The following is a 19,247-nucleotide window of genomic DNA, read 5'->3' on the forward strand; positions in this document are numbered from 1 at the left end:
TTCAAATTTTACGATCTTTAAAGATCTTGCTCAAATTTTTGAGCTAGATCTCGCTCAAAAATCTTCAAAGAAGATCTTTTGTACAACTCTGTTCACAATATTTTGAAAGTTTTAGTAAAGCATTAATAATTTAAATTATTCTTTTTTATGAAAGAACTACTATTATAATTAAAAAGGTAGAATTAATAATGTAAAAATAACACCACCTCACGGTCGAAACTAGCAAATTTTTTAGGGGGGGGGGGTACTGATTTTGGAGCATTTTTCTTTTCATTTTAGTTTTTCTTGCACCTTTTTTTCCTTCTTATTTATCTTTATCTTTCCATATTTTCTTTTCCTTCTCCTATCACCTTTTATATTTCATCTAAAAAATTTAATAGATAACCTTCAAATAAATCAAACATCCCCCCTTAGGAGCTCCACCCTAAGCTTCCTCCTCCCCCAAAAAAAATTTGGATGCAATGCCCTAGTTTATTTAAGTTTTAACATATTGCTTTCAGTTCTCATGGTCTTAATTAAATCGAAGTCATTTTTTTGAAAAATTTACTCCACCAAATCATTTAAAAGTTTCAAATGATTTGGTGGGAAATTTTTAAAATGGTAATTAAATATAGGGCCAAAGTTAGTATCCTATTTATTTCTGCTGTGAATGTGATAAATAAATGTAAATTGGAATATATTTGCAAAAATAGGTAATTATGATTATTATAAAATATAAATTTGTAATTATAAAACATTAATATTGTTAAAAAAAAATTTTGCCTGCATTTTATTCTCCTATCTCCTCACGCTGCATACATGCCTGCAATAGCTTCAAAATTGTTTTATATTTGCTTGTTATATTGACTTATTGACTTCAAACGCCTATTAAGGTTTTATATATTAAAGGTTTAACGAAACATATGATTTATGATTATTTAAAAGCCTATCATCTATCCACAATTTAAGAAAAGCTCATGTGTATTGTAAAAAAAACGTTTTAAATATAATGGAAGAAGTAAATTTAGAAAATTTGATAAAGTCTCATCAAAATCTTCAAAGCCAGATCGAGAAATTTTGTGTTAAATTGTAATACTATATATTAATATATAACTATTTAGTGCTTAAGGCCTAGTTTACAAATTTTGCAATCTAATGCCCAAGTATTATCAAATGATATTCATAATTCATGGAGTGTGGCTGAGGGAGTTATAAGTAAGATAAGAAACCTTGATCAAACAAGAGTAAATCAATATTTTTATATTGTTATGTATATTTAAGTTTTATTTATGTACATATTAAAAAATCTTTTCTTCAAATATATTTTGATTTTCAAATAATGATTTTGCTATATATTATGATTTTGTTATATTTTAAAAAATTGAAGAATAGGGTTCAAACATGCTTGCGGAAAGTAGAGAATCTGTTAAACCTTAAATTTTGTACAGTGGGTGTTCAAATGTGTATGAAAAATATGGATTACGAGAAAGTTTTTTTTTCCATATTTAAATATAACTATTCATTTGAACAAGGCAGCTTCCCATATAAACAAATATTTATCTTTTGATGAAACATTTTTAATGAAATCATCAAATTTTGACACCTTAGGTAAATGGTATTATTTTATATATAAAGTAACACCCTTTATAGATAAATCAAATAAACAATTAAAAGAATCATTTGAAATATTAAATAAATGTAAATCAGAGTTAAATTGTGTAATCAATCAAAAATTTGACATGGCTATTATTCAAAATGACAGAGCAGAAATTGAAAGATATTTTAAAATATACCCATTGTTAAAAGCAAATGATGATGGTCTAACCAAGTTTAGTGACTATCTTGCTTCACAGGTATAAAATATGTTAACTATATCTGATACTTATTTAATTTCCATAAAGTTTAAGTTAAATAATCAAAATATTCAGCAAATTTTATCAAAAATCAAGAATGATAAATTTCCATTATCAAACAAAAATTCTACAAACAGTTATTCCCATATACTGACACTTTTATTTGAAAATTTTGTAAACATCATTGAGACAAATCAACCATTAGTTGAAGCTTATTATGGTTAGATTACAATTAACATAACTTTTTTTTAAATTATCAATAAGTTTATCAAAAATAATAATATTTTCGTTATATATTTTAACCAATAAAACTAATTTTATTGATTTTGACATAGAATTAACTTATGTAATTAGTAATGCAAAATCACTCCATTTGAGCTGATATTTCAAAACGACTAACTTAATATTTTAAACAGAAATATATTGCCTAAGCCTCATGATTTGGATAATATTTGTGCCATCTATGAGCAAAATCTTTAGGCTTGCATAATATTTTTCAGGATACTATGAATATTTTAAAAATTTTAAGGAAAATATCCAGTGGCATAAGTAGACCCAAATCAAATAATGATGGAGGGGGCTAATTTTAAAAATATAAATGTTGTAATCTGACAATTTTTTTCTTGCCCAAATACAGATCAAATTTTTTTAAAAAACACCAATTTTTATTAATTTAAAAATAAATTAATTGTACTATATATATTTGCAAATTAATAAATTAATTAAAATGACATATTACAGAGGGAGTGGAAATCCCATCCCTTTTGAAATTTATGACCCCTTCTTATTATTTGGGTCTAGTTGCCCTATTTTTTTGAAATTAATATTTTTATCAAGAATAAACCTGTTTAAATTATTCATAATTTAAGTTTATAAAAATATAAAAAATAATTCCATAAATTTATTTTGCAATAGGTAAAAGTAACTTGAAATCCGTTTTAAAAGTTCTACAAACTGAATGTGACAAAGTGTCTCACGACATTCTAATGTCTCTACAAGAAGCGTTCGGGTTAAAAATCAAAGTTTAATTTTTTAATCTTTAATTCCGAAATCATGATTGTAAGTACTTTTTAGAAGGAATGAAAGAAAAAAAGTTAGATAGATAGATAGATAGATATAGATAGATAGATAGATAGATAGATAGATAGATAGATAGATAGATAGATAGATAGATAGATAGATAGATAGATAGATAGATAGATAGATAGATAGATAGATAGATGGATAGATAGATAGATAGATAGATAGATAGATAGATAGATAGATAGATAGATAGATAGATAGATAGATAGATAGATAGATAGATAGATAGATAGATAGAAATCAAATAAATTTATTTAGCACAATAATTAATTTAACATAAAATGTAATATTTTTTGCTAATTTGTCTATGAAATGATTAAAATAGATCCTTTAAATAAAAATTTATGATTTAGTTACAAGCAATTCATCTCGAAATTAATTGTCCAAATCGAATTGCAATCGCCAACGCAAACCAACCAAACGAAAAGTTAGCATCGGGGAGAGAAGGGAAGGGAAGAATACACTTTTTGAAATTTCAAATATTCATAATATTTTATTCAGTAGTAAGTTTTGAAATGATATTTTGCAAAGTGATATTGTTTGATTAGCAGTTAGCGTCCCCATTGGAATATAAGCAAAAGTATTATTATGACAAATTAGGATATCTATTTGGAGCTATCAGTTTTGCTCAGATTAGTTAAGGCTCTCAAGTTATTGAAGGCTACATTGAATCTACTATTTAAAAAAAACATATATTAATTTACATAATAAATTTAAAAAACTTGGAATATATAAAAACAGATCCCTTAGCATTAAAGAACTAGACCTTATTTTGGACGAAATTACTTCATGCATTACGCAGACCCAATATTTCTTCAAATTTTTGGAAACCATTATTCAAGTTTTTTTTGTATTATTTGTATAAATAATAATAAAATATTTAATGTAATATTTAAATTGAATCTGGGAGGCATCCCATCCAATCTATCGCGGCATCTTTGTAGAACGCGCGCATCTCTCTCAAAGCATGTTAAATGGGACAGAACAGAAGTTCTGTGGTTGTGAGTCACCGACTCCTTAATGAATTGAGCCATAAAATATAATAATGCGAAATTTTTTATTAAAAGATTAAATAAAACGTAATATACCTGAAAACATTATTTTAATAACATCGTCAATTCGAGTAAATATTTATTTTCTTCTAGGGTGACGAAGAGAAATTAGACGAAAATATCGATTCAACACCCGCCAAGCAACTGCACCTTATATTTAGGTTGATTCTCGATTCTGGGTTAAATGGCGATATTCAGAGATTGCTCGCCGATTATATCACCTTAGAGCAGGGCTTTATGAAGAAAAGCTTTAAAAAGGTTTAAATTTTTCTTTCTTTTGCTAAAATATAAGTAATAATAGAAGAAGAAATTGAACTGCGGACCAGGAACAAAACCCAGTCCTGATATACAGATTTTAAATTAGCATAATATTTAAAATCGATTCCTGACAATATCTAAAAATAAATAAATACTTACATATGTAGCTTGGCCATCTTTTAATTAAATTGTTATCAATTAACCAGTTGCATGATACCATTTATTAACTCATTCGCTTTTCATATTTTTGATTACACTTGGAAAAGATTTTCAAAAAATTTAAGATTTTAAAATGACTAAATTTTAACAATCTGGACTGGGCTTAAAAATACTACATTTTAAATTACCTGGGCTTGGAAATATAAGACCTTATGCTGGACCTAGAAATAAAATCCGCCGGGCCTTATGGGTACTTCTGCAGGTACCCGAAAAAAAAGTAATAAATGGAATCCATATTGTTATATTATCATGAAAATTGAATAATTCCTTAAATTACTTAAAAATTACATAACTTTGATATTGAATTTTATTCTATGTATAACATAGGGCAGTTTCTTATTTAAAAAAAATGAATTAAATAGCTTTTCTTAATTTTATAACCTTATAATATATCATCTTGCTTGATTATTATACACTTCAAACTGCCGTAGTTAATTTTACAGGAAACCGTTTTAAAAAAAATATGCACCCTGCTTCTATGCTGATTTATAACTTAAACAACTTCATTATAAAATCCTCGTATAAAATTAAGTTCGTGTTTGATTGTTTTAATATAGAGGGGGAGATATACTATTTTGACCTTACCTTAGATTTCTACCAAACGTGGAATAAAGATCCTAATAATTCAATGATATACAATTAATATTATAACCCATTTTTAAATAACGTTTCTCATCTAGTGTTGTTAAACGGCTTGATTTTATAAAACTGCTAACTCAATATTTTAGCCATAAAAATATTGCCTAAGCCTCGAGATTTCGATAATATATGTCTAGACCTTTGTTCCTCAAATTCTTCAGGCTTGCGTAATATTTTTATGGATGAAATATTGAGTTAACCGTTTAAAAAATCGTAGCAAAACGAGCCGTCTAACAACATTACTCACGCCTTTAGAGCGTTTAAAATGTTAAAAACGTCTGAGGATGTAATTACTTTATTCATATATTATATATTTCTTTCTTTTTCTAGATATTCATCTATTATGTAATAATATTTTGGCGGGTAATGTAATATTATTATTTTCGCAATGTTTAGAATTATAAAATTTTTACCGTATATTTAATTATTTTTTTAAATAAAAATTAGGCTGAAGGAATGAATCACGCTATGAAGATGGGATCTCATTCTACGTCATCCATCGTGGATGATACTTTCTTTGTCATACAAAAATGTGTCAAGTTTCATTTTTTAATACATATTGATTAACAGGCTTTTTAGGATGCGTCTTTTTCGAGATTTATAATATAGAATACTTTAAAATCGGAGTTTTTAACTCGGGCTTTGTTCTGATTCTAAGTTCTGTTGCCAAGCAATGTAAAGAATAATTAAAATCTAATTTAATAATGAAAATTTAAAAAGATCGAACTATATGTGTCAATATAAAACATTAAAATCCTGAATTTATAGTAATAATAAATAGAAACCATAAAAGAAAAAGTTTGATAACATTCTTAAAATAAAATAACTTAATTTATATATATGAAATCTATGAACATAAAATTTAGGAATATAACATCTTTAAGCATTATATATATAAAGTAGGGGTATTAGATATTGAAAAATATTGACTATTTATATTATATTTATTATCCCATCAAACGGTAGCTAATAAACTTATCCACATAAAATATTAATATTTTTTATTATAAGTTAAACTTTTAAAATGCATCTTTCAGACTACAGTTACACTTACAGGGCAAATAAGACTACTATTTGGCATTAAGACCACCTAAAAAAATAGTATATTTTGAATTTTTAAAATCATTTTTCTATTCTGAAACAAAATGGGTTGTGAAAGCTTTTTCTATAAAGTTTTTATCATTTTTTAATGGAATTCTGGCATAATTTTATTTCGATTAAGCACTCTTAATTTTATTTCTGGCAAGCGCAAGACCTAACCCTCATCCAACTCGAAGACCGTATTAGGGAGTGCGAAATCCACTAATTAATAATTTTTCTATCATATAATAAAGGATAGACAAATATAAAAAAATTAATTAATTTTAACTCTGCTTATTAGACGCTCGATTTCCACTTTCCACGTTGACGGTATTTGCGCAGTCGTGAATCACTGCGCCGACCTATTTGAAAACGATCTCGCCGATAATCACCTCTCTTCAGCTTCGTATTACTCCGTCACTGCTCCCAAAAGTTCTCGCGCGGTCGCTGGAAACCTCTTAGTCGATCTAAGTCACGCCGCTTACACCTCATTGGTAAGCCCCTCCGTCAACCAAACGCCTGATCAATCGCAAGTTGACATAGGACCCTCCAATCAGAGTGGAAATACGATGTCCGCTTATTCGAATTCAAGTTACCAAACGGCGCAACAGAAAATGAAATTCGGGGAAGAGGCTTATGTTAATCATCTTTATTTCTTAATTTGAAATATTTATTGTATAAAATGAATAATGATCTAAAAAAATTATATAAATAGATTCGACAATAGTTAAACTAACTGACATTTATATTGTTAATTTCTCTATTTGTGAACGTTGTTTTTTTGTCAGGCAATTTTTTATAAAACTTAAATAAAATTAAGTTCTGCTTCTAAAAGATACACAATATATTCACTTTCATTTAAAATTATTAATATCTTATTCCTTCTCGTAGATAACATTAAACGACACCGAATTGAGCATCAAATACTTGGAAAAACTTATAAAAGATTTGGAGGAAGAAAGCAACTTTGCCATGGACTTTCAACATAACAAAACGATAGCAAAGGAAAAATTTATGGTATGTAAAAATAATTTGTTAGGTTGACTTGTAACCGATAAGTAAAATATTATCAAGTAATCGAAACGAAGCTCCAAAATTATTAGAATTTTATTTTTATAACCATGACCACAAAATAAAACTTTAAAACACGATTTCTAAAATTATAATCCCTTTGCAAATAAAAAATTTTAAATAACTTTCTTCACGCTATTATTTTTCGGGGTACTTTCATCTTTCCATGAGTTTTTGTTGCTAAAAATTTTTTTTAAAGTATTGTTTAACTCCATTTATAAAGATTTCGTTTTTTTGTAGCGGCCACATCTGAAACGGCATTGGATATAATAATAAAAAGCTGAGCCAGGTCGGGCCTGAAAATATGAAACTCGGGCTGGGCCGAAAAAATTATTGAAATAAAAATCCCTGCTGGGCCTCCGGACCGTGCAAATAGCACCTCTGCAGATCTCTGATAATTATTTTAAAACTTAGGGGGATGTTATTTTTTTAAACTATCAATATCAAATTGGTTAAGCGGTTAAATTGTTATTTACACGAATATGAATTTGTAAATCGATGAAAGTTTAAAATAACTCATCATGCCACTATTCTATGGTTATAAATTTATATTAATCTCCGAATTCAATATCTTGTACCACTTTTAAAGAATTGCCTGTCCAATTTTTCCATGTGCGAAAAGGTATTGCAAAATATTTTGCAAAAAGGCCTCAAAGCAATCAACGAAAACGTGCTGAGAGTGAAAACTAGACCTCTCATCGAGAATTTTGCCAAAATTAATCACGATATTACAGAAGTAAAAATATGAAAGTATTTTTATATATCAATGGTATATTTTGGGGGTTTCGGTTGTATGATTGTTAGTTGTTACATGCTTGATCGATCATTCTAAAAGGATCAAATCACAATATTTTCAAAAAAATATGGATTGGTTTTTTTTATAAAAAATAAATATCGCAATCACGATCCTTTTATCAATAGTCCAATTATTTTTTCAATGAGACATTCCTTCTATAATCTGAATTACTTATTGTTGTAAAATATGGGTCGAAATATAATTTAAATACATTATTATGAGATTAAATGGGATTTTTTATGATTAGAGAAAAGATATTTTAGACTTGTAAATTTTAATTATGTAGAAAAAATTATTGAAATAATTTTTTTGTACCTTATTATTATTTGATTTTTATTTTTAATTCATTTACTTTTATGGTTTTAAATTTTGATTTACTGGATGCATAATTATTGTTGAAAGGGGAAAAAAAAGATAATATATTTATTATTTATACTCATAACACCCTTTCTCTTCGAATAATTGTTCATCAGTCCTCTTAATCTCTACTGAGTTATCCCCCAGCTTGTTCTTCCACATTTTGCACGGATAGTATCGAATAATTACTATCAACTATTGCGGGTTCGATGATCCAGGGTGAGATGGTCACCCTCACAACCTCAACATCGTATTATTTTTTATGGTGAGTAAGGCCTTCTTGATCCCTGTCGTTCATCTCTTCTGTAAAGATCTCTTGATATCGTTCTTATCTCATTAACCATCTCTCCATATAAGATGACCTCTTCTTCTCAAGCCAGTTGAAAATTTGTGTTGAATCATCGATCTCCGATTTTTACTATCTTGTTGCCAAATCCCACATATCAAGTCATTTACAAATAAAATTAACATGCGAAATTTTTATTGTTTCCTCTTCTCCTTTTTCTCCTATCATATCTTTATTTCTTTCATATACCTCCTTTTCAAGGTAAATCGACTATTATTGTCCCTTGATTATATTTCATTTCATCTTTCAATAAGAACATCAATTTATTGTCTTTTTTACAATCTAATTTGTCGATTTCATTAAAAACCTAAAGTTTTTGTCTTTTTACAATCGATATTTTTCCTTTTTCAATAAAAACCTCAAGTTATTCTAGATTAGAATTTAAGCGAAAAATGAGTGGAAAATTATTGTAAATTATGGTGGTCGGTCCAAATAATTTTCCAAAATAAAAATAGAATCCAGTATCGTCGATCCTTTAATCACTATTCTTTAATCACTATTCTTTAACAACTCTGGTTGTACGACATTTAATGTGATTAGAGCTCTAATTCTAAATTAGTTTATTTTAAGGTTAATTTTGGAGTTGTTAAGTGAGTTTTATATCAATTCAAGTTGTTTTTTTTGTAAAATTAATTTGAATTCGATTAAATTGGGACAGAATTTTTCTTTTAATAATAGATACATATCAAAATTAAAGGAATTTCCTGATTGTTAGTGAATAAGACTTCAAACCCTATTCCTTACGTTCAATAATCACTAGATACTCCTTTTTTTAAAAATTTTGTAAAATGCAATAATTCAAAGTTGCTTTAACTAAACTTGATGAAATAAGTAGTACATGTGTTTTTTTTGTTATTATATTGTTGGATATATCTGGTAAATACTTTCACACTATTCCATATGGTTAATATTATGTAAATAAGACTTTTCCTACGTTTGTAATTTGTTTTTTTTTACAATACAGCGTTTTCACTATATCTAGGCATAGCTAGCTAAGATATAAAATACTTAAGAATTCTCATTTTTTTTAAAAAAAGGTTAATTAAATAAGCATTATTGAGAATATCTTAATAATCGAGTATATATAATATAATATAGTCTAAATGATTTATATTTTTAAAAGAATGAAATGGCTCTCTACGAAGCTCATGATCCCTGGTTACAACCTATTTTATACGAAATTCAATCTTTAATAACCGATATTCGGGTATTAAAATAAATTATTATATATTCTATGCTTTTAATTTACACGATTATAGTAAAATATCCGAAGGTTGACGCGAACTAATCATATAATTGTCAATTTTACTTAGTTTATTTAGGATGTTTAGCTCTATTTTATGACCCCCCCCCCCCCACCCTCCAAGAAAATATATTTAAATTATTTAATTTTATACTTTTATAGTTTTTACCCATCGTTATTTCTTAGGAGTTTTTTAAAAAAAAATGGAAGTCAAAATCAGAGTCTACATCAAAACTATAAGAATATTTCTTTAAATTATAAAAATCAAAATTTTAACATTTTAATCCATTTTTGTTGTCGATGGAGGGGGGGGCTGTAGTCCTCAATTAATTAATCAGAATCCTCCTGTCCTTTTAAAACTTACATAATGTGTATATTATATTTATTTAATAGGCCTCTTTAACATCAACATTGTTCAATAAACTGATATCTCTCTATGTTTCTGACATTCCTATTTACCTGGAAAATGCTATTATGAAGACGAGATTTAATCGAGTAAGTCTATATTTTTTTCATCCTATTATGTTAGCTCGATTGGCTGATACCTTTAATATATTGAGCTTAAACGTTAAGTCTAGCTGTCTCTGTATATATAAAATATAAAGATATTAATGTTGATCACAAAAATGTTATTATATAGAGCATTCTCCTAGAATGGATACACGATTGGCTTATAAATTTGATTGACAATATTATTTAAAGGAATATATGTTTTATGTCTCATTTTGTTAAACGATATCAATTCAATCTTTCAACAAAAAAAATTAAACAAATATTCCATTTTAAAATTTCTATTATTTTTTATTTAATAATTTTATTTTGCTTTTACATAATAATTTTGATAAAGCTCGGAGCCTTATATTTTGACAAGGAGCTCAGACAACTAGTAAATTTCTTAACATCCTTGACATCTTCTTGGGCAACCAGAGATAAATTTTCCAGACTATCACAGATAAATATGATATTGAACATCGAAAATGTTAAAATTTTTATTCTTCTTTTTTCTCTTTTGTAGATTAGAATTTATTAAGAAAAATCTGGCCCGGGATATAAAAAAATTATTTTCAGGTGCGGATCAGATTTTTCGAAATTTAAAAATCAGGTATAGAAAAGGTGAATCTTAGGCGCCGGGCCTACAAGTAATTTTGTTAAACGATTCGATTTGAGCCTTTTTAAAAACAGCTCACTCAATATTTTAGACAGAAAAATATTGCTTAAGCATCGAGATTTCGCTAATATATGTCCAAACCTTTTCCCTCATTATGAGCAAAATCTTCAGTTGCGTACTTTTTTTTTGATAAAATATTGAGTTGGCCGTTTTTAAAAATTGGCTCATATCTAGCCGTTTAATAATGTTATACGCAGGTCTCTGGAAAAAATAGGATATATTATATTATGTATATTATACGAAAAAAAACCAGTTATGTCTTGCTATTTTGTCTAATTTACCATCATATTAACTTTTCTTTTTAAAACAAATTTTAAATGAGAAATTCCTATTTAATTAAATAAATACCCTTTTTTCCAGGTACAAGAAATAAACGATATATGTAATCCTTCTAGCAATATAATTTGGAAAATTACGAACCACGATATAAAACAAATCTTGATTTTGCGGTATGAATTATTTATTTACATTTTTGTACCATATGATCATTTTTCTTAATTCTTTGTTTTTTTATTTATTTCATGAAATTATAGTCAAAATTAGAGATTTGCAAAAGTAGGCTTAAGAAAATTCGGGCCGGGTCGGGTCTTACAAATTTTTTAAAATATATCTAAATTTATCTATTTTATGTTAAATAAAATATGTGATTTTATTTATAGGACGTCAAATAACATATATCGTTTATTTTGAGTAATTATAAAAATTGATTTCTATTTTAAATAAATTCGGGCGTGGCCGACAAAATTTTTTAAATAAAATTTCGGGACGGGCTTGAACCGATGCAGATCACTTGTCAGAATCTTGTCTTTAGGGATGCTTCATACTTTTATATTTAAAAAAAACTAGAGATGCCCGATTCTTGGAATCGTTTTGCAACCGATTACATTTTAAAAATGGATCAATTCTATTTTTTATTTACATTCGGTTGTTAAGGCACTATTGCACGAATCGGTATTTTATATTTTAATCGGCACTGCCAATATGGTTATAATATATATTTTTAATTGGAGAGCCTTTATCGCCAGAATTCGAATTAAACCGCAAAACCGGAACGAAACCGATATAATTTTCTGAACCATACGGAACCGTTATAAAGAAAATATAAAAAATGCGTACCAAAAGGTTATAAATATGTTACCGGTTGTTTTTAAAAAATTATTAAATTTAAATTATTAACTTAAATTTGAAATCTTAATTTTCCTTGAAGAAAATTTACATTCGTGATTTCTTTTCAAATTAAAATTTTTTTACAATTAGATCATCATTATCTTCATATCAATCAATACCAAGCTTAGTTTTTACTTTATATACTCAATTTCAGAGTTGTTAAAAGATACTTTTTAAATGGATCTAGATACAGATACATCGTCTAAAAATTTATCTAGATAGAGATACAGCTTCTAAAAAGTTATCTTGATACAGATGCAATTTAAAATGTATCTATGTACAGATACATTTTTTATTATACTCTTAGATAAGGTTTTAATAAACCTAAATTAGGATTCTATTGTGAAAATTCATGAAATGATCTAAAAAATTTATTGACTCGATATCACATTTATCAAAATATAACTAAAATAATGATTTTTAGATATTAATATAATATATGATAATATAAATAATTATTATATATCATTAATAAAATAATATAATGTATGATTAAATGATCATAAATAATTATTAGATTTCAGTAATAAAATATTTTCAAAATTTTGGTCATTAAGACATCCTCGTTTATCTGTAAATTTTTTTTAGCTATACTAAAAAGTCTTTCAACAGGAGCGCTGGAAGGGATTGTGGTGTTATATTTAATGAATAACATTTTTATATCAATTGTTTAAAAATACTAAAATCTCGGCATTCATTTTTGAAAAAACTATTTAAAATTTGTTGATTATCAGAATTTAAATCATTAACAATCATATCTCCTGCTTGGGATACTGAAAAAAATCGGATATTAAATTATTGGTTTTTTTTTTCACAGGTTAATTTGCTATCATTTGATGGCAGGACTTTGATAATTCCTCAACTAATCTTTGTATTAATTGTTTTTTTTATTAAAATTTTCATCCATTTGTAACCATGTCCAATCTAGTTTAAAAAAAGGATGAAGCATAGTTGCCAAAATATTTTCATCTTCAAAAATTGTCCCAATAAACTTAGAATTATTAAATATTGATTAATTTATTATTAATTTACTTATCTTCAATCCCTTTAAGTAATTTAAGAGTGGTAAACAAAATTTCAGGTTCATTAGTTTAAAATTTTTCAATTTAATAATGAGATGGGAAACAGTTGCACAATAATAAGTTGTGAACATATATTTATCACCCTGCAGGATATCAAGTGAACTTGCTACCGACTTCATTAGCTAATTTAAAATAATGCTGTATATATAAATTTTATTTATAACTTACTAAACAATATTCATGAATAAAATCTTCATTAGATAAAAATCTAGATAGTTTTATTCCATCACAAATCTTGTCCAATTTTTCAAATTAGACTTAATAATTTCTGACATTAATTGTAAAGCATTATAAGTGGAGTTCCATCTAGTTATATTGTGACATATAAAATATCGGCCAATATTGTTTTTTATAATCTCAGCTGAATTTTGAGATTTATTTTGTCTATTCCATATATTTTGGCATTTAGACAATGTTGTGCTATATATCTAAGGAATAAAATATTAAATATTATAATTAAAATTATAGTTTTACCCTCTGATATTGTTTACACTGCAAGGCTCTATTTGCATCTACATTGGCAACAAGATTCAATGTGTGAATGACACAACATTGATGATTAGGTAAAATATGATTCTGATATTCCAAAATCCTGAGCAGTAGTATAAAGACCTGATATTGATATTGGTGCAACTTTTCCTTCATCTTCCAGATCATCAATGGATTCACTAATATTTTCAATTGGCTTGAAAACTCTATCATAAATAAGTAATATTATATTTATAATAAAAGAAACCTAAAAGACTTAATAAAGTGTTTGGCATTATCAGTAATGGTATTTGAGATTTTATTTTGTATGCAATAATCCTTTGCTATATCTTGTAAATTTTTTGCTATTTTATCATATGTATGCCTACCAGTCATTCTTTTACAAGCCAACGCTACATTTTTTCTTTCCAAACTTGTTGGATCTATATAGTGTGCAGTGACTCCTATGTATGAACTAAAAATTAACATTTCTTAAAACTGCTCAAATAATTTGTTTGTAATTAAATTATTATACAAATTTAAATGTTAGCTATACCGGCGATAGGCACTCCAACAATCTGCTGTTGTGCATATTAACGATGGTTCTATTAGACTTTTAATGATTTCTTTCTTTTCATTCTCCCATCTTTGGGAAATTCTAGCAACCACTGTCTGTCGGCAAATTATATTTTTTTGTGGAGCTAATGTTTTGATCATTTTTATAAATGAAGGATTTTCAACAATTGAAAATGGCTGAATGCTATCAATAATAAACTCAGTTATTAAAGTCTGAGGTCACTTAGAAAAAATATCAATGGATGATGAGCCTAGTCCAATATTTTCTCTAATAGATTTTTTCTCCTTCCCCTTTTTTATTTGGATTAAGAGTGTTTGATGTTTTCTCTTAAAATTTAAAATTGTAAACATTTATTTAGTATCTATACCCTTAAATGTTTTACAATGTTGCAAGTTGAGGTAATGCTAACTGAAATTTGCATATTTTTTGGTAGACATTTTACTAACAGAGATTTGTTTTCTTTATTTTGAGATATTATTTTAAAATATAATCTATAAATTGGCCATGGAAGGATGTCGTCATTAATATTAATCTTAAAAATTAATATAATAGAATAAAATACCAATTCATTGCAATTAAAAATGGCAAATTCCCTGAGATAGATTATAATATCAGAATTTTCTTGTTGATAACTTGGACATAATATTTAATTAATATTTATATATTCTTTTTTATTTTAATATTTTACATATATATATTTTTTTAATATATATATTAATATTAAGTTATATGCTCATATGAAATAAAATATTTTACATTCAAGTATTTTTATTTATAATATAAAAAAGCGTTAAATAGAAGTATATCAAAATGTATCTTAAAAAGTATCTAAAACAGATACAGATACCTCTAAAATAATATCTAGATACAGATACTTTAATCAAAAATCTATCTAGATACAGGTCCACATTTTTATATCTAGATACTAACAACTCTGCTCAATTTAATAGAGATTAGACAAATTACTAGTTAATTAGATAAGAAGTAATCTTCATGGTTAAATTAAATATGGAATTATAAGAATAAAGATTTTTCTCTATATATATAGTTTATGATTTTTTTAAAAATTAAATTTATAAAACCGGAACGAACCGTTATCTTTTCTAAACCGATCGATATGATTTTCTTCAAAAAAACCGAAATGGAACAAAATCTTTATTAAATTGTAAACTACCTAAACGAATTCAAAACCCTTGCTAATCGTATAGAGTAGCTTACTAAGTGGATGTGTGCTACGGGGTATGACATATAGTAGATCAGGAGTGACCGCGTGATTCCATCCCTTAATATATATAAAAATAGGTCTTGCATTTTTTTAAAAAATTATTCTTTATTTAGTAAATTGCCACATTGTATTTGGAGTTAACAATAAGCATTTTTTGGATGAAAATAAATTGGAATTATAAATTTAATTATTCCAGGGTGCAGCCAGGTCAATATTTTAAATAGATTATTTTAGGGCCTTCCCCGTTTTAATCGGTATCGGAGGGTAGCAACATACTAATATATTTAGGTACCGAGATCGACAGAAAAATATAAAATCGAGGATCACTGATTAGAACCTTATAAGAAATTATATGAATTGTAATTTATTTTCAAAAAATACTATATTTAGAGTTGATTTTGTGAAACAAGATGTTGACAATTTGAAAATATGAAATGAATCACTTTTAGAAATATTATATTTTATATTATATAAATATGGATAAAAAAATGCAATTTTTATATTTAAGTAATATTTATTTCCTTCTTAAAATACTTGGTGTTTATGGTTTTTTATAATGAAATTTTATTGATCATTTTTAGTTTTCATTTAAATATAAACGTAGATTTAATTAACTGAAAAACCTTGTGGTAAAGGAATATTGGGCACTCGAGCTCAAATTAATAAAAAAAACATAATTTGTGACCTCTTTTACTAAATAGAGTAATACAAATTAAGGCAAGTGTAACCAATTTAGGTCAGTCTCTTAGCTGTTATTATTTATATATCAGAGGCAGAAACATGAAAAATGATTGTAAAATAATAAATTTAATATTATAATTATATATTAAATTAATACTTTACAATATTGGTCCTCCGTCTTGTATAAAAAAAAGAATAAAATTCTAACTCGCGAAATATATATTTTTTAAATACAATGGTATAAGAAATTATAATATACATGTAAAAATTCAAGATTTTTTAAGAGCCCTTTTGATGATAGCCATACGTTGTTTGTGGGCCTCCATACTCATTTTAATACGTTTAGTCTGTTGTTGAGCAAATTGTTGTTGACGAGAGAAGTCATCCGCCGAATTATTAAGAGATGCTGCAAAACCAGGTATCGAAATATTCCAATTTTTTTCGAGGTATAACTGAACATCCCTGACTTCGAGAATGGTCGATTTTCTATGTTTAGCTAATATGCAAGAATTCGAGATAATATCTTCTATAAATTCGTCAGATAGTTGTTTTAACATGTCTTCAACCTCGTCATCTAATTGCTCATTGGGGTCCACTAGTTTAATGAGATCTTGAAGCTTTTGCTTGGAAAGAATCTTTGACAAATAAAGTAAAAGGAATATGAATAAATAAGTTTCAGTAAAATTAATAAACTTATAGATTACAAGTTAAGTTGCACCAAAATAGTAGTGCTTTTTATGGGTGAGAGGTGGTACATAATGCCCAAAATATTAAAGTAATTAACTAAGTGAGAAAGCGCATTCGCCCTCTAAACGTTGTAGGTACAACAGAGCTACACTAGGTATATCTTATTTTCATCTAATTGAATTTTTAAAAAGAATTCAGGGGAAAAATATGAGAAGCCCTTTGCACGTTTGTGGGCAAGATATACGTATTTGTACGCACAATAGTCCAAGGACTATTGTTAAACGCTATATGTTTTTTATATGATGTTCGAGTACCGGGTTCGGGCTAGGCCTACTTTTGCAGATCTAATCTATTGGAACTTAATTCATTTTCAACATATGCACCATTTAGAGAACAGAATTATATACTATTCTGATGACGTAGTAATTATTAATAAAGATCTGGAAGAAACCTATAACCTTATCCACTTACTAAAATCTGCAAGTTTGAAAGTTGGGCTGGAAATAAATTTTAACAAGACCATGATTCTTTTAGCGAAACACACCTCCCACAGAGAATATTGGTATTGGGTCTGAAGTGATTAAGGTAGTCACCAAAATTAAATATGTAGAGATTACCCTAAACAATAGAGGGGCTGTAAGGAAGAGCTCAAATTAAGGATATAAAATGATAGGATAACCTTCTATAACTGCTTCAAGCTTTGGAAGACAAGGGAGATACCGGCCTTCACAAGACTAGTGTTGTTAATTGGTTGGTTGTATAGAGCCCAGACCCAGGGTTTGGGTCGAAAATATCGACTAAACCAGCTCTGAGCACGAACCCCGAGCACAGACCCGGCACAAAAATCCATTATTTTTTTTTTATTTAAAGAATATTATTATTTTATAAAAAGTAAATCTATATTATATATATTAATTTGTGAAATCATTATTTAGGCTCTGCATACATAGGGAGAACACAAATCATGTCAAAATTTTGTTCTACCATTAGAGGAAATGTGTCATAAATGGCCATGCTTGAAGACTGGCCACCACCCTTTAACTTTTTATCTATTGGACCGATTTCTCTCAAAATTTGTCAAAATGTGTATATGTTAATAATACTAATTAAATTAGTGTATAATTAATTTTTATATACCTAAAAGTTGAAGAAATATATAAGATTGGTCTTTTGCAAGTATTTCATATTTATAATATAATTCTTAAATAATATGTTATAACCAGTAAATACATTTCAGCGAAACTTTTATCGCAAAACACTTTTACGCGAATGTCGTTTATCGCGAATGGATTTTATGACGAAACATTTATCGCGAATCCATAATAGCAAATACTATTCCGCGAATACAGTATAGCGAAACCTTTAAAGCGAATACATTACCGCGAATACAATATCGCGAAACAACTATCGCGAAGATATTATAGCGATAATTGCTAATAATGACTAATTTATTTCGAAACATTTTTTTATAATTATATTAATTGAATAATATTTTTAAAAAAAATAGGATTGTGACGATTTTGCACTCATGAAATAAGCAAAAATATAAAACTAAAATAACTTATTATCAAATGATTTATTTCCATAATAATTTTTTGGAAAAAAACAGATGGAAGGGGGAATGAAAATATAGTTTTTATTTTTTAATAAGGATAAATATTTATAAATAAAAAAAATGGATGTAAAATAAAGTTATTTATAGTAAAAATATTATAAATATATTATTATTTAGTGATTTTTAAAAAATATCAAAAAGTAAATCTATTTTTAACTAAAAAATAAAGAAAGTTTTTATTTTTTAATAAGGATAAATATTTATAAATCAAAAAAAACGGATGTGAAAGAAAGTTATTAATAGTAGAAATATTAAAAATATATTCTTATTTTTTAAACAATAATTATTTTAAAGAATTAATTGTTTATAATTATTTAAATTATATTCTAGTTATATTTACAACAACAGGTCTTTTTAAAAGGAATCAAAAATCCTACTATTATAGTAGGATGCCCTTGGTTGGTAAATTTACTAAAAATAAAATGTTAAAATATATTCATAAACACAATAGAGTTTATCGTAAGTCATAATCAGTTTTGTTAGTCAATATTTTGCTTTGATAATAATATTCCTAACTCTTCAGGACTACCTATATTATTATTAATTTGGATAAAAATATTCCTGCCCCTTCTAAGCCCTATACATTAACCTACAGTACAGA

The 19,247-nt window shown here is 26.7% G+C and overlaps 2 protein-coding genes across 5 annotated transcripts in view; one reads left to right on the forward strand and one right to left on the reverse strand.

The window, feature by feature from the left end:
• The first annotated feature begins 932 nt into the window (after positions 1 to 932).
• On the forward strand, positions 933 to 16,215 carry LOC135923743 (conserved oligomeric Golgi complex subunit 4-like). Of its 2 annotated transcripts, none has more exons than XM_065458660.1 (19): positions 933 to 1,068; positions 1,109 to 1,223; positions 1,367 to 1,468; positions 1,512 to 1,587; positions 1,630 to 1,832; positions 1,881 to 2,052; positions 2,748 to 2,854; positions 3,269 to 3,342; positions 3,657 to 3,756; positions 4,061 to 4,225; positions 5,531 to 5,622; positions 6,465 to 6,801; positions 7,055 to 7,180; positions 7,824 to 7,970; positions 9,857 to 9,940; positions 10,370 to 10,471; positions 10,824 to 10,955; positions 11,505 to 11,593; positions 16,054 to 16,215. In XM_065458660.1, the coding sequence occupies exons 1-19, from the start codon at positions 989 to 991 to the stop codon at positions 16,094 to 16,096; spliced, it is 2,346 nt and encodes a 781-aa protein (XP_065314732.1). In that variant the 5' UTR covers positions 933 to 988; the 3' UTR covers positions 16,097 to 16,215. The 2 variants fall into 2 exon arrangements, with proteins under 2 accessions (XP_065314732.1, XP_065314733.1); XM_065458661.1 differs by having other exon boundaries at positions 10,824 to 10,862.
• A 160-nt stretch (positions 16,216 to 16,375) lies between these two features.
• Positions 16,376 to 19,247, reverse strand: part of LOC135923098 (transcription initiation factor TFIID subunit 12-like) — a 51,802-nt gene continuing 48,930 nt past the window's right edge. For all 3 annotated transcript variants that reach the window (XM_065457671.1, XM_065457669.1, XM_065457670.1), the window contains exon 2: positions 16,376 to 16,979. In XM_065457671.1, coding sequence (XP_065313743.1) covers positions 16,614 to 16,979 — 366 coding nt within the window. In that variant the 3' untranslated portion in view covers positions 16,376 to 16,613. The remainder of the gene's footprint in view (positions 16,980 to 19,247) is intronic.

The sequence above is a fragment of the Gordionus sp. m RMFG-2023 genome, chromosome 2 (genome assembly GCF_954871325.1).
Source record: "Gordionus sp. m RMFG-2023 chromosome 2, tfGorSpeb1-WG-v2, whole genome shotgun sequence".
Lineage (NCBI taxonomy): Eukaryota > Metazoa > Nematomorpha > Gordioida > Chordodea > Parachordodidae > Gordionus > Gordionus sp. m RMFG-2023.

Excerpts from the sequence above, each read along its gene's own strand:
- LOC135923743 (XM_065458660.1), top strand. The coding sequence starts at position 989 with ATGGAAGAAGTAAATTTAGAAAATTTGATAAAGTCTCATCAAAATCTT. Across the intron at positions 1,833-1,880 it reads GTGACTATCTTGCTTCACAG|TTTAAGTTAAATAATCAAAA; the intron begins GTATAAAATATG and ends ATTTCCATAAAG. Across the intron at positions 2,053-2,747 it reads ATTAGTTGAAGCTTATTATG|GTAAAAGTAACTTGAAATCC; the intron begins GTTAGATTACAA and ends ATTTTGCAATAG.